The sequence below is a fragment of the Dipodomys spectabilis genome, unplaced genomic scaffold (assembly GCF_019054845.1).
Source record: "Dipodomys spectabilis isolate Male_0828 unplaced genomic scaffold, ASM1905484v1 ptg000163l, whole genome shotgun sequence".
Taxonomy (NCBI): domain Eukaryota; kingdom Metazoa; phylum Chordata; class Mammalia; order Rodentia; family Heteromyidae; genus Dipodomys; species Dipodomys spectabilis.
In genome coordinates this window covers 13,266,970-13,283,665 of record NW_024870840.1, presented here as the reverse complement: position 1 = coordinate 13,283,665, position 16,696 = coordinate 13,266,970, and the positions used below count along the sequence as shown (strand labels likewise).

The window sequence follows — 16,696 nt, the reverse complement described above, 5'->3', positions numbered from 1 at the left end:
CTGCTTTGTTATAGACAGAAAAGCAATGGAGGCAGCTGATCATGGACTGAAACTTCTGAAACTTTTAGGCTAAATAAATCCTTCTCCCCTTAAGTTGTGCACATGAGGTATTCTGCAAAAGTGATGACACACATAGTATAGTTTCCTTCCGTACTCTCTACTTACTCTACCTTTTTTATATGGAAGGTGCTACAAAATCTTAAAGGTTTGAAGGTGCTATAAAGCCTTGTTTCTTTTCATGAACCTAAAGGTTTATATATGCAATGCTTATATAAATATGCATTATGGGCCATAGCGCAGACTTTGGCAACTATACCTACCAAGAGATAAATGAACTTTCAAGGATAAGAAACTTCACACGCAGTTATGAGGAAGAAGGTCCTGGATAAAAGGCAGAGGGGAAAGAGAGAGGGGAGGTGGGAGGAGAGAGAGGGAGAGAGAGAATGGAGGCTTCCCAAATGCAACACTATCCATCAGAAGAGAGCATTTAGCCTCTGCTTAGGCCCTCACTTCCTGCTGGAGTTAGGACAGAACTTCACTATTAGCATAAACAGTACTCACGGAGTTGTCCCAAACCCTTGTCTGAGCCAAAGAGAGCAGACAGAAGGCAAGCATCAGGGGAAATAAAATGGCCCACAAACCAGTCATCCTGGCCTGGTGTCCCTTCTCCGAAGGATTCTCCCAGCTGTGTGCAACATTAGGCTCCACATTGCTTGTCTGAAGGAGTCCAACTAATTCTGCAACTGTGGATAAGTTTGGGGATGAATTGGAAAATGACTTCTGGGGCAACACTTTCTAGTTCTCTGAAAGGAAATTCACAGAAGTGAATGACTGCCCAAAAGACCAAGATGCCATTGCTTCAGAGCAGGCCCCAGGGGCAGAGCTCTGTGGCCACTCACAGTATGTTTGAATGTGAAGAAAAAAAAATACAGATAAACAGACTATGATATCTCCAGCCGGTATCACAGCCAAAAGTATTGTTTCTTCACTGAATTTAGTAGGGTAATTAAGAGAATTGGAGGGGTTTTTTTCCGTGGTAGATAATTATATTTGCTAAAAAGCATTTAATGAGGTTTGGGATGTAGGCAGGATGTTGCTCCCAAATGAAATAAAGATGAGAACATCGTTTATCTTGGATTCAGACTGTAACTTAACCACCTCACATTTTCAAGTGCTTGCTCTCTCTCTTTCTCTCTCTCACACCACTTATAGTTTATTTATTGAATAATAGTCATATTGGAGGGAATATAGTGACTAAAAGCTAAGAAGTTCAACAATTGCCATAAAATTACTAATAATCCACTGCAATTGACTTTGAGGCTGCTATAACAACCAAAGACATAAGAAACTCTAAAATATAATAATCTAGGGAAAACACTTAAGTTCTCTTGATCATATTTAAGCAAGTAAATACTATGGGAAAAAGGGAAACACTTAATAGCAACAAAATTCTTTATAAAAGAAAGAAGTAATAGTCCAATGTGTCCAGATTTTATCTGAAATTTTCAGACATAATATACTCTAACTGAGCCATTCACCTCTAGTCTATATACCTGCTTGGTATTTTCATGAGTAATACTGCACTGTGCTTAATCATAATGTCCACTATCATAATGTCTGTCCACTAATCATAATATCATTATCGTATTCCTAAAATCAGGATAGCATTTAAGAAATCTACGTTTATGAACTTTATCTTGTGATTTTTTTTTCTCCCTTGGGCACATGTTGAGTACTAATGATAGGTCATGACCTGTCTGGAAACACATTCACCTGCAATAATATGAGCTACAGTTGGACATTTCCAAGGCTATTATGCATTTGTCCACCTAAACAGAAGTGATTATCACATGCAGGATTCATAACCATTGACAGACACCAAGGAAATGAAAAAGATAAAACATTGGCCTACATTGAGCACTAAACGTTAAGTGTTCTGGTTAACAATATTGATAACCCTCATAGGGCCAAGCATTACTTATGTGTCTTTCAAAATGTAGCTCTGTGAAAAGTAAGGGTCAAAGGTATTTTTAGGGAGACTTCTTTAATAAATCTCACTTGCAAAGTGAGAAAAATGAGAAACCATTATATTCTTTCTATTTTTTGGTGGGGGAGGGGTCAACCATGGGGCTTGAAGTCTGGGCCTGGGCACTGTCCCTGTGCTCTTCAGCTCAAGGCGAGTGCTCTACTACTTGAACCACAGCGCCACTTCCGATTTCCTGGTGGTTAATTGGAGATAAAAGTCTCACCAACTTTCTTGCCTGGACTGGCTTTGAACCACGATCCTTCGATCTCAGCCTCCTAAGTAGCTAGGATTACAGGCGTGAGCCACTGGTGCCCGGATGAAACCATTACATTCTTAACACACTGATTTTTACAACAGCTCCAGCAAATGGCTGGATTCAAAAAGTGGGTAATGCGGATTGGAGATTTAGCTCAGTGGACAAACACTTGCCTGGCAAATGCAAGGCCCCAAGTGCAATTCTCAGCTCTGGGGGAAAAAAAAAGTGAGTCGCATACCTATCCAGATACTATTGCGAGCTGTGTCTTGCTATTACTCAGTCCTTTGGCTAGCTGTATGAGTTTTGGATGACTTGTGAGTCAATACAAAGAATCTGGGGCTGAAATCAAGTGTTGTTCTCAAGATACCATATTGCTCTTCTTTTTTCTCTTTCCGATATGCAAATGGCATGGTGTTGTGAGCTATGGAAACACTCCCCAAGACCTTGTGATCCAAGAACAACATTGTCGACACACCAGAATGAAAAGGATGCCACACACAACCCAACTGGCATTCAAGTGCAAACCAGGCAGTAATTTATAGTCATGTAACATCCAAACCATCTCCTCTAGCTCGCCGCTCTCCCTCCTCCTCCCTTCTCTCCGTGTGTTCAATCTGTCTCTGACTCTGGCTGCTGCCTTCTCCGCCACATAGTGCCAAGGGCTGTTTCTGCTGCTGGGGCAGCTATCTTCCAATACTTTACACCCTGATGCAGGCCCGGATGCCTTTCTGTACAGGCTTTTACCTCCCGAGACTCTCCCTTCCTTCAGACATGCCAGGCTTCCCTGACAGCCATCATCCCTTCCTCACCTGCCATGGTGACCCTGTCACACCTACCCCTGGGAAAAAGTCCGCATAGGCTCCAGGCAAAAAAAAAAAACACCAGAGGCCTGAGCGAAAAGACTGACAGGGGGGCAGGGCCCCTGAGAACACAGGGCAGGTGCCAAAGTTGCAAAGAAAAGAGAAACCATAGACTTTAGAGTGAAACTAAAAATAAAGAAACTGTGCTTTCATTCTCCTCTGGCTGGTTCATCTTTCTAGATGAACTAGAAAGAGGTGTGTTGTCCTCTGTTCATAAATGCCTTGTGTTTTGCCTACTAGGCCTTTCTTTTCACACCTGAAATAGTAAACTAACAATCATAGTGTAAGCATAGGAGATAGATAATGCTGGTGGCAAGGCTACAATCTCTAGGTTGGAGCCAGACTCTGCTTATAATTTTCATCACAGTCATGCGCCAAAAAAAACCACGAAAAAGAAAGGAAGAAAGAGATTCTTCAATATCCTTTCTTATCCTTTCGCTTGTTTGTTTTGATTCCATTCGGTCCAGAGTCCAAGATGGAGTAGTGATTAGCAGAGGCCTGCTGATACTCTATACTTGGTGTCTGCTTATTCCCAAAACAAGCCTGGCAAAAAAAAAAAAAAATTAAAAAGAAAGGAATTCATATCTTCTAGTCCATCTAGAGAGAGAACTAACTTCTAATTCCCAGCCTACCACAAACTCTGCAGGGCATGACTTGTACTCTACATCCATTAGTGAGAAAAGAAGCATGAAGTAGAGAGAAGACAAATATACATGCTGTGTGAATGTAAGGGGACCACTTCTGACTATGTTTTTTACTCACCCCTATCTTCTGCCTCATAGACTTGTTTTGAAATAAGACAGGTGGATACTGAAAAGGCAATGATTTTTTTTTCTTCACCTGTGGGTTATTTGGGGAACAGACCAAAGGTAACAAGAGGTCAAGGAAAGCCCACCCGGCATTGCCTAATTGAACCTAAGGATCCAATCTCATAGAATATGTACATTAAAACTATTTAGAATGATACATGTCACATAACATTCTATTGTGTGTGTGTGCTGGAGCCTGAACTCATGGCCTAAGTGCAGTCCCTGAGCTTTTCGCTCAAATTAGCTACAGTTTTTTGGTGGTTAATAGGAGGTAAGAATCTTACAGCCTTTTCTGCCCAGGCTTGCTCAGAGCTGTGATCCTCAGAACCTAGCCTCCCAAGTAGCTAGAATTACCGGCATGAGTCACTGGTACCTGACTAGGAATGCATTTTTAAGGGTGAGATAGAAAAAACCTGCTTAGCAAGGTATGCTGAGAAACTTGACCTCATAACACAAATAACCAACATTTAGTTACTGATAGACAGATATTGTACAAAGCACTTCACATACATTCTTATCTAATTTGCCCAAGAGTGCTAGGAGGTGTTTTTGGTATGTCCATCTTACATGTGCAAACACAAGTCCTAGAAAATTTGGGAGCCTTTTCTAAATCCAAGGTCAACAGTGAATCTAGAACAGTCTAACTCAGATTCCATAACATGTTGCAAATAATAGAACTTGCCTAACTAGAAAATGGTAGCTAACTTACATAGCAGTCCCCATTGAAACAATTCAAACATAAAAATGACCTCTTGGCATTTGATTATCTTTTCCCCTAGCCGTTGATAAACCCAACCACTTCCTGAGGACGACATTTCTGTGCAGCACAGCATTTCTCTTTCCAGAATATAATTTTCTTGGCTATCTCTACCTCCTCCAAGCCCTGGAAAAGGACCTAAGCTAGTAAATTGTGCTGTCCTGGCAAGATGCTCATCCTCTAGGGCATTGTATAAGGCTAAAGTAATACATCATGCTGCTTCCCACTCGGTTGGTCCATCTCTCCATAGAGTCTTAAAACAGTCATGTTTCTGCTTTGAATCTCTAGTTGTCTAGGCTTTGCATGTTAGCTCCTTGGCCTTAACAATCAAGGTGGGCTGAGTGGTAACCTTTTCACACCTGCCCTTGCGTTGGGCTTCCAAAAGAAGAAAAGACTGTCTAGAAAGGGACAGCCCCAAACACTCTACTTCATTCCTTTTAGACTCAGAGATATATAAACATTGACTTGGTTGAGTAACAGAAAGACTTTGGTCCTCTGGATTCTGGGGATTTTGTAGCTGAGAAAAAGCTACTAAGGGTAGGGGTGGTGGCAGGTTATGCGGGGCCACGATTCCTAGAAAAGATGACCTCCTCCAGTTGAGAGGTAGTAGGACCAGCAAATATTGCCAATTAAAAATTAACACAGGCCAAAAGTGAAATCAATGCCTAAGTTTGATAGGTTTTCAAGAAAAGTTTATGACACCCAGTTCATAGAAAAGGGAACATTTTCTCAGTGTTCACTTTTACAGATGCCAAAGGTCAATCTCACTAGGACAGATCCTTCCACAGAAAAGCAGAAATGTACAAGGGCCACTAGCAAAGTATAAGGCAGGAGATACATACATACATATATACATATACATGTGTATATAATATCTTTAAAAACATAGATTCATAAACTCTGATACTGATAGAAATCCACCTAATTTTCTGATATGTGCCAGAGAATACATATGTCTGTACCCATATTATTCTAAGTGCATAGTGATGTGACCACCAATACAAGCTGTTTTATATATTTTTACTAAGTACATGGCTATATGTATTGCAATACTTTTCTTAAATAAAATATGATTTCCAAAGAGAGCTCTTTGAATTCCAAGGAATAAAGCTATTCACTAGAAGTTTGCTAGTGGATAAATATTCCAAAGTGGATCATTTTTAAGAAAGCAGAACAGAAGAGGTGTAAGATCATTCAAGATGAGCTTTTAGGGCTTTTTTCCTAGAAAATTCTCAATTATATGTCAAGTAAAAAGCACAAATGGGATTCTTAGCTAATAAATGAATTTTCACTTAACTTCAACTGAGGATTGATTGAACAGTTGGGTATCATAATTAAAATATGCAGAAGCCAGAAAATCAGGTTTCTTCTACCAAATATTTATTTCATGTATCTCAACACATTGAGATTAACTCTCAAAGGGGTTTAAGTTCAGGCAATATTTGCCAATTCCATATATTGTATTTAAAGTCTGGATAATCGTATTATCATAATTTTCTTTCTATTGGGAAGTTATGGAAAAAGTTGGTCTCTCATATAAAGCCATTAATGTGGGGAAGATGGGGAAGTAACTTCTGTTTCTACGAATGAACATCAAAATGATTCTGTAATCCCAGTCCTTGTAAAGCTGAGACAGGAGGACCAAAACTTTAAAGCTAGCCTGAGCTAGCTTTATAGACCTTATCACTAAAAAGCAAAAAAGAAAAGAAAAATTAAATACTAAAGTGTTTGGTGTGGGGGAAGAGTCCAACGGTACACTGCATATGTAGCCTGCACCTGGGTCTGAACCTTAGGACCACAAAAAAGAGCTAAAATGTAGACAAGATCATGAGGCCCTGAGTTTAAACCCCAGCACAGGTTAAAAAAAAAGATTACCCATATTACCTTACAACTTTTCTACTAGGATCCCTTGCCATATTATGTCAACTTAATTATTTTAATAGATAAGATGTGCCACAGAGAAATGTAGCCACAAAAAGCCAATTATTCTAAATTATTGTAACTTGTCGATGTGTTGAGATATGTGAAATAAATAATTAGTAGAAGAAACCTGATTTTCTGGCTTCTGCATATTTTAATTATGATACTCAACTGTTCAATCAAACCTCAGTTAAAGTTAAGTGAAAATTCATTTATTAGCTAAGAATCCCATTTGTGCTTTTTACCTGACATATAATTGAAAATTTTCTAGGAAAAAAAGCCCTAAAAGCTCAACTTGAATGATATTACACCTTTTCTATCCTGCTTTCTTAAAAATGATCCACTTTGGAATATTTATCCACTAGCAAACTTCTAGTGAATAGTTTTATTCCTTGCAACTCAAAGAGTAGTAAGTATATGTCTTCAAAACTAAGTATATCCCTAAATATGTAAGTATTGGAAAACTTAGTATATAATAAGTAAAGCTATTTACCTTTATATAAAGTATGTAAGTATTCAAAATTGTTCGCAATTGTCATTATTTAAATACTGGTTCTTCAAATGAATGTTTTCTCTCTCCAATGGTAAAAGTAAAAATAGTTTAAAAACCCTTCTCACAAAGCAAGAGGGGAAGTGTCCAAGAAAATCAAAGTCAAGTAGTGTTTCTACTTCATTTCCAGAAACCAATGCAATACCAGTAGAGGTAGATAGATTTACCAGTGATGAACAGCCAGCATTCTTCGCTCTCGAAGTGATAAGTCCAGTTGAATCTCAGCATCATTTGCATTTCTCTTCAACAACGAAGGAGTGCGAATTGCTTGCATCCATGACAAAATGTGAGACTCAGCTAACCGGTGTGGTTTTGATGATGCCACAGTTCTGCCCCAAACCCTTGTAACTAGCAAGTTTACCCTGAAGATTATCGAATTACTCCCCTGACCATGCATTATTCAAAGGGCAGTGCTATTATTATAGAAGCTAGTTGTTGAGCCATTGGAATTCTGTTGGCCAACTTTCAAGATATAGCAGTGTGTCATGACTAAATATTATGTCAACTCATAGGAGAGTCAGAGTCTAGATTAACTGGTGGTCAACTTGTCTGCTAAGTAATATTTTGGTCTACATACTAGGAAATCTCTGAAGCAAAATTTTTGACAAAACAAATAAGTATGTAAATTTTCAGTGCTAGGGCTTTGTCAGCAAGAAAAACATCTGTGGAATGTTATACATGCTTGTTTTCTCTAATATTTGAGTGAGTATGTAGTCATAACGTCAGTACAACTGAACTCTGTGCCTGTACCTCATTTTAGAAGGGACTGCCCCAGCCCACCTGTTGTTTACTGTTGCATTGAGTAAGGATAAATGAACAATGAAGCATCTTAGAGAATTCAAATGATAAATAGAAAACAAATTTTTACCACCTAAGTGAAAATATCTGAACCTCTATCTCAAAGCCAAAGCAAATGGCTTCCAACCATAGCAAATATTTACCCTCGAAGAGTTTTCTCTTCCATATCTTCATAGAATCTCTGGAATAGGAAAAACCACCGCAGACATTCACTGGGTTTAATACAGGAATCTGCTCCTAGAGACTATGATAGGTGTTCTTACAGCCTTTATTTAACTGCTTTCTGCCAGGGGCTATTCATTACTTTTGGAAGAAGTCTGTCCTGTTTTTAACATGGGTGTGTTAAAAAACTTTTTTCCCTATATTAAGCCATTATTTGTTTCCCTATAACTTTCCAGTCTTGATTCTGCCTACCAGAGCAGTTATATAAAGAGGGGGAGGGTTTATTTTTTTCTTTTAATATAATTTTTATTATTATTATTATATTGCATTTCATAAATCAGATAATGAATATAATTCTTTTTAGAAAACGTCATCCCTTTCTTTGTTTTCCCCCAGTTCCCCTTTCCAACCTTGCCCACAAATTGCATAGTTTGTTTTATACATAGTGTATACTGAATACCATGATTGCATTCGTTCACTCTTCCTCTGCTTTTAAAGAAGAATTTTTAAAGGCAAAGATGGAATGATTAAATTTGTTTCATTTAAAAAATAGTGACTAAAATTAAAATACCACTTTTATCCAAATAGACACTCCATCAAATTATTTTATTGACTTTCCAATAAACTATATTGTGTCATGCTTCTTGTTTTAGCCCATAACAGGAAATATTTTTATTGTGGCTCTGGAGAAAAAGAGGACTGTGAAGCATTTGAAAGGAAGGACAAAACATTGTCCCACAGTTGTTTTCTGTCTGTTAGTGAGAAACTCTTATTGTTTATCAAACATCCTAATATTGAACTAGAAATCAAGCCTACAGGACTCTTCAAAAGATGAATTAAAACTTGAAAAGGCATAGGTAAACACTTGTCATATTCATATATTTTTGAATAGGGCACAATGAGTCCATTGTAGGCATTATGAATAGACAAAGAAAAAATCTCTCTCTAGAATTATGGTAGCTAGTGATAGCTGATAGTTGTGTTTATGGGAAAATCCAAGTATGTATACCACTGCTTCAATAACTTTTCAGAAAACAAAGATGAACCTAAGATCAACTTTCCATATGGGACATTATGTTTTGTAAGTCTTAAAATTATCTGTTCCAAAGTTTACCAGCCTATGGACTAAAAAGCATAGTATTAAAAACCCTGGACTACAAGTTTCTTTAAAGACTGAGCCACATCAAACTCTGAGCTCATTTGAAAGAGACAACAAAACAGTTGTGCGGGGTGTGTTATTTTTGCTGTGATGATAGATGATTGCTATCTATTTCACAAGAGGAAACAGATCTGCAGGAAGTTTCATGGCTCTTGATAGTCACCAAAAATGAAATACGCAATGCACAGAAATGCCCCCTGCTGCGATGGGTCATGGCTCAAGTGGTAGAGTGCTTGCCTACCAAGTTCAAGGTCCTGAATTCAACACCAGTACCAATAACAGAATTTTCTCTGTCATACAAAGAAGAAAGTTGATTCCTCTTGCCATAGCAGGAATCTTAGAAACAAGATTAAGTTAGAGGTACTCAAAATGGAAATGGTCTTGGAATTCCCAAATCTCTGAAAAGCTCTCTGTTTTCAACTCATGAGCCCAAGTTTCGAAATCAGTTGTTTCTGAATTGGCTAAGTTTGAAAGTTTCTGGAACCACTCCTACAACCCCACCCCAAACATCAAATTACCATAATCAACGAATGTCTCCCATTTGAAATTTCTAATCACAACAAACAGCACTCATCACCTGAAAAAGAGACTACCAGCACACTTGCAACAAAATAGGCCAAGTCACCTTTTCCTTTCTCCTTACCCCAAGAGAAAAACCCAAGTATAACCTCCACTCTTGACTGGCTACCAGTTAGCAAAAAGAATGTAGAAATCCTTTGTGGATTACAAACAATCATGTAAGCCCATTTGTAACTTTCCTCTAATTTATAGTCCCAGGAAAAGATTATAAAAAAGAAAAAAAAACAACAACATTGTTTACATTGCTCAGGGGACCAGTCCAGTCTCTGCTTGCCAGCCCTGGCTAGCCAGCAAAAGCAGAGAGTCCACTTCTGAGCTAGACTTCCCTCCAATGGCCAGTGCACACACTGCTGAGGCTCCACTTGAGGCCAGCTGCCTAGTTCCTCCCAACCAGGAGAGAGCAGTAGGGCCCGCCCAGAGAGACCACAAATGAACCCTCCTTAAGTTACTACCTCCAGCTGCCCTAAGAATGACAATAAACCTGCCTTACTGGAGGAAGCAGCTATGAGGCTCCTGTGCCAAGCATCAGGAAAACATTTAGGTTCTTAGAGAATGCCACGAATGATTGGCCTTTCCACCATCAAGGCAGCCAAGGTAGTTTGGTAGCAAGCCTAGGGCCCTGATCTCCCCCATTGAGGAAGTTCAAAATGCCTCTGAGGATTTTGACTTTCCAATCCCCATCCTTAAGTATAATAGGTATTGTTAAATGGACAGAGGATTGTTTTATTTAACATAATGCTGTTTGGGGTTAGGAATTAAGATGGATGATGTGTCAGACTGTGAATTGGATGCTTATAGATGGGGGCTTCACACATCTTCTTCCCTAAAGTCTAGACATTGCATGTCAGTGGAGAAAACCTAGGCAGCTTACCAACAAAAGAGAAGATGAGAATGAAGCAACGATCCAGACCCCCTAACCCTTCCTGAACTAGCACAGCTTCATGTTTTGTCTGTTTTCTATACTTCAGTAGAGGCAAGATTGGGTTTAACCAAAGATCTCCTGTGACAAAAAGTTGGCAAATAATTGAAGTGTATGTTAAGTTCCACATGAGCTTGTTTTGCCCTTTCTTTTAGCCTTAGAACCAGTATGCTCAAAATAAAACAAAATAAAACCAAACTAAAACTTACTTGCCAAGAGGCCTAATTGATTTGAAAATATCAAAAGAAACTTGATTCATGGTATTCCCTCAGGGCAATTAGAATCACATGAAAGATGAACAATGATTTAGTTCATTCTGTCTCCGTGTACTAGTAATTCTATAAGAAAACAGAGACAATGTTCCAGTCTTTCTGTGGTGAAGGAAGAAGGGTACTAGCCCATTGGTATTATTATCATTTCTAAGTTCCAAGGCTTCTGGATGAGTTTTCATGGACCACATAAGACTCCACAAAGGCTATTTAAAGGTGAAGCAAATACTGAAGACCTAGTAGGTTTCAGGGATTATTCTAGGCACTCTTCATAAATTTATGTTATCTAATACGTTTCATGTCATCCTCAGTTTTGAACAGAAAGATGTTATTAACTCCACTTGACAAAAAAATGGAGAAACTAATACCTCAAGGTTTTGGTGACCTGTCCAAAGTTATGTATCAGGTCTCTTGATGATGCACTTGGACTTGGTAGCAAATATACCAAAATTTAAACAAGTCATTCTGAAAGTCTGTTTTCATATAAATAAAATGAGGAGTAAAATCTTGGAGACTTGCAACCTCTTCCATACCCAACCCTGGAAGCAGTTAGACAAAACAAACAATCAACTGAGCTGTCCTATATATAAAACTACACATATTTGCTACAAAGATTAAGGATAACCACTATTCTCAGTACCACTTATTGAAGAGGATGTCCTTTCCCAAATGTTTAAGGAGACAGATAAGCTAAATATCCTGATAAATATCCTGAGATGATCTTGGTACAATGTTCACCCATGCCAAAATATAATCCTGTATTTTACACATTTTAAAAATGAAGTAAACAGGGGCTGGGAAGTTGGCTCAGTGGTAGAGCGCTTGCCTTGCATGCCTGAGGCCCTGGGTTCGATTCCTCAGCACCACATAAGCAAAAAGAAAAAAGCCGGAAGTGGCGCTGTGGCTTAAGTGGTAGGGCACTAGCCTTGAGCTGAAGAGCTGAGGGACAGTGCTCAGGCCCAGAGTTCAGGCCCCACAACCGGACAAAAAAAAAAAAAAATGAAGTAAACAGGTAGTTAAAAAAAAACTAGTCCAATATATAAGCAAAAGCTAGGGTTGCATAAAAGCAAGATTCTTGATCACAGTTTACTAGGAATGTGGGGAGAAATAACAGAAAATAAAGTGTGCAATGAATGAGTGAATGAGTGTAGGATAGATTCCAAGAGCTACTTGAATACCAAAGTATCTGTGGTGTCAGGCACGGTTGGGAAAGTTTCAAGAAGATGAGATGATGGAGGATGTGTATGGACAATGTAAAGACAGGAGGTGTCAGGCCGGGCTGTCAGACAGATTGCACTTTAACAGCAGGCCACTATGTCTGATCCTTACAGACAAGCCCACTGGCTATGGCTCCAGCAGTCGGAGGGCACCTCAAACAGGCATCGTGGATGAGTGCTGCTTCCGGAGCTGTGATCTGAGGAGGCTGGAGATGTATTGTGCTCCCCTTAAGCCTGCCAAGTCTGCCCGCTCTGTCCGTGCCCAGCGCCACACTGATATGCCCAAGACTCAGAAGGTAAGCCTCCATAGGTGGGATCCAACCATCTCCAAGTAATCTCTGTCTTGGATGGGCCAAACAGAAATTCTGTACCATAGTTTTCCTGGCTGAGGACATAAAAACATCTCCATTCCCACCAACAAGATGGATTATCTGTCCATCCTTATGATTATTCTCTGTTGCACTGCTCTGGCAATCTAGTAACTAGAAGATGGTTAAAAAAAAAAAACATTGAGTAAACATAGGCTTTGTATGAGACAAATCTTGAAGTCACCTGCTCTGAGGCTCCTGGGCCAAATAACTTATCCTACCCAAGATTCAGTTTTATCTGTACATAATGACATCTACCACAACAGAATGTTGTCAAAATTAACTAAGTTAATGTGTATACTTCAATACGCTTCTCATATGCTTGCATAAAATTACTATTGGGAAGGGATTAATATCTGTCATAACTGACCTTAATAACAAAACATGTCAGTCCTGGGATTCTGCAGTGGTGCCCAGAGAAACAAGAGTCTCCAGCAGAAATTAATTGAAATTGGCAAATATAATTTAAACTCATTGATAATAGAATTTTCTGTGATTTAAAGAACACTTAGAACTTTCTAATAATCAAAATTTGCAGAAGTCTTTTTTTCCACAAGTGTGACTTTATACCAACCTGGGAAGTACCAATGATAACAGCAGAAACACATAAAACATATGATACACATTGGTCATGTGACAGGCTTTTGTTGAAATAAATGCATATCAAGATCAAAATAAAATGTTAATCTTCAAGTAGAAATAATAAGAGCTAAAGAAAAAGAGAGAGAGAAAGAAGGAAAGAAAGAAGAAAGAAAGAAAAAAAGAAAGAAAGAGAGATAGAGAGAGAAGGAAAAAGTAAAAGAATACGAGTAAAGAAAGGACACTTAAGTCTCTTGGGGGACTTTGTTAAAGAAAAATAAAAACCAACATGTGGTATTAAACTTTAAAGCCAAAACTAACATTGCTCAGAAAGTAGTACATAACTTAAGGGTATAGATAGGATTGGGAGGGATAAGGGATAACAATGAAAGTGGTAACAATGGTCAAGATCGCTGCATTGGACTCCTAATCTGATTTGTTGAATTGAAACCCATTTGGTACAACTACTTAAAATCAACTAAAAAATAAAGACAAGACAACCAATAATTCGTGACATCTGTGCTGTCTCCTGGTCCTAAATCACAGCTAAGGCTGAAGAAGGACCATGGAGGCTTAGTGGCAGCATCACCCTAGGGCTTACAAGGGGACCACTTAGGGCCTAGAACACACAACACACAATAGCCAACAGTGAAGCAGTAAGCAACAGCCACAGAAGAAATTGGTGTCACCAGGCAGGAAGGTGCACAAGAAGAGGCAAAAGCATGTTCATTTTTTCTGTCCCCATATGAACCTGTGCCTCTCAATGTCTAGGCTGGGGAGGAAGTGGGTGTCAGAGATGAGTCCCAAAGTTCTGGAATGCCAGGACTCATGACTAAGGTATAGATCCCTCTTCAGTACCAATGCTGTCTTCTGCTACCTATGGAACCTGGGCATCCTGGGCTGACTCAGAGACTCTGTCTTCAGGGACACCGTGGGAACGAACTATTCTCAATGCAATTGTTTTTGTGATGTTTACAGTCTCAGCCCCCATCTTCCAACAAGAAAACGAAGCCTCAGAGGAGAAGGAAAGGTGGGCCAAAGACACACCCACGAGGGGAACAGCAAGAGGGGACAGAAGCAAGTCAGCCTATCAGAGGAAAGAAGAAAGAGCAGAGAAGGGAGACGGGAGCTAGGAACTGTGGACACAAAGACACAGAAGGAAAATGGAGGACAGAAGGACTAAGCAGACAGAGACCAGGATGAGAGAGGAACAGACAGCAATACAGAAAAGCAAGAAATGTTGGAAAGGAAATGAAGAACAGTAGCACTGATAAAGCTAGATGATGCATGTTTTGAAGTAGAAGTAACCTGTTGTAGAATTCAGCTAATAAACATGAGGGGAAAAAATGGAACAGGAAAATTGAATGCCTGAGAAAATGCAAAGAATGTAGGGGGGGGGGGGGAGACAAAATCAAAAAGAAAACAAAATTATAAAAGAGGCAGACAGACAGACAGATCCTTCCCTTTTCCTTCCACCAAACTAGAGAGACAGAACTCAATACAAATCAAGGCTTCCATGTGCTTTTTAAATTTTTATACAACTCGGTTATAGAAGAAATGGCCCATGTCAATATATGTTCAGAGTTAAATATTAGCCTCAAATTCTCAGCAAGATTGAGTTGTGTCATGGAAGTTCCCAGATTTCCTTTCCTGCAATGTCACTAGAGGCTGCGTTTTCTTAGTCAAGTCCAGGGTTGAGGCCAAAGGGCATCAGGTATTTACATAAAGGCCTGTGACGTAACCTCTGAGAGGCCACTGAACTGTTTTTGCTTTTTCTGTCCACGTTTTCATATTCAACGTACAAGGCGTATTCATTTGCTAAGGTGACCATCACCAAGAACCACAGACTAAGTGGCTTCAATCACAGGAATGCTTTTGCTCACAACTCTGGAGACTGGAAGTCCAAATTCCAAGTATCAGAAAGGATGTGACTCAAGTGTTTCCTGAATCTCTGTTACCTTCCCTTTGTTTATCTCCCTGTGCCTAAGTATCTTCTTTCTTGGACATCAGACAGACTGGGTTAGTAGAGACCCTCACTTAAGGACTCCTACCACAGACCCTATCTCCATGAAATATGAAGGGTGGAACCTTAATCGGGGTGGGGTGGTGGGAAGCAGACACAATTCAGTCCATAAAGACGACTTCTGATGTCCAAATACAGCTCTTTGATTATGTATTGGAAAACCCACTACTTTGCCTCTCCTCCTCTTTCTCGTCCTCCTCTTCTTCCTCCTCTTCTCTCTCCCCCCACCACACATACTTTCTTTTTCTCTTTTTGACCATCTTCTCACTTCTCCCAGCCCCTTCATATGCATACAGACTTAGAATACTTTATATCTACAACCTAAGAGTTTCTATTCTATAAAAGACCAAGGCTGTATTGTTAGAGATAGAAGAGGCTTCAGAATTCAATTGGCTTGATCCCTTCATTTTAAAGACAAGGACACTGAGCTCTCCAAATGGGTAAAGATGTTCTTAAACACTAAGCCTGTTTCCTTCCCACCAGCAGACAACAGCATAATCAAAATAAAATCAACTAAGAGAATTTCAAAAGGAAAGGAGGGGGAAGAAATGGACATATGAAGTCTGATGAAAATGATTTGACAGTTTTCTGGTAGAGAAATAAAGGAAGTGAATAAAACAGGAATTTCAGTTTTCCCTGAAGATGAAGAAAAGCAAAATAGAATCACAGAAATTAGGTTGTAGATAGCATCTCCTTCACTTCCTTTGACTTAATCAACTGGAGATGAATCTTCATAGAAAATGAACCAAAACCTCTCAGTAGCATTCAGATTGTGCATTGTAGGTGCTAAGAAGGAGTACAAGAGAGAAGTGCGCAAGGAAGTAAATGATGACACATGGGGACGAGAAAATGATGCAAAACCAGGCAAAATATTTCACCCAAGTAGCCCACATTGAAGAAACGTCCTTCATGCTCCTGCCATGCGTTCTACTTCAGGATGCTCCTTCCTCAATGCCTCACTGACAACCTGGGATCTCTCCAATGTCATGGCAATGCCCAAAGCTCCATCCAGGAGGAAGAGAGCCAATGAAGCGTGGCAAAGCTCATATGGGAGCCAGACTACTGCAGCTCTGTTTGAAAAGTGGAACCTGTTTTCTCAGACTAGACAAAAGCCATGCTGCTATCATCTGGCCAGTCATCTTATTCAGAAGAGGTTGAGTTCCATTAAGAAAACATGCTTTGGGGCTTGTTTCAGGCACAGGCTAAGAGTACATTTATCAGCTTCGCAGAGCCTGCAAATGCATATGGCTCTTCCAGGGACTACAGCTCATCAGAAGCATTCAAAGTGTATGTTCTGTGGAAAGGTTTGGACAAACTATAAATGTTATTCAAGAACTTGAACAAAGCAATAGAACATTCTAGTTAGAGTCCCTTTGATCCCAAACAACGTATTAAAATATACTTCTTCATATTGTAGTTTTTCTCAACTCTGAAGCAACTCTTGC

General features: G+C 39.4%; 1 protein-coding gene across 4 annotated transcripts in view; it reads left to right on the top strand.

Annotated features, from left to right (window-relative positions):
• Igf1 (insulin like growth factor 1) overlaps nt 1-16,696 on the top strand; it is a 70,015-nt gene that overhangs the window by 42,126 nt on the left and 11,193 nt on the right. For 2 of the 4 annotated variants that reach the window (XM_042693207.1, XM_042693206.1), the window contains exons 3-4: nt 12,396-12,577; nt 14,207-14,258. In XM_042693207.1, coding sequence (XP_042549141.1) covers nt 12,396-12,577; nt 14,207-14,258 — 234 coding nt within the window. The remainder of the gene's footprint in view (nt 1-12,395; nt 12,578-14,206; nt 14,259-16,696) is intronic. The other 2 variants (XM_042693204.1, XM_042693205.1) reach the window with 1 other exon arrangement.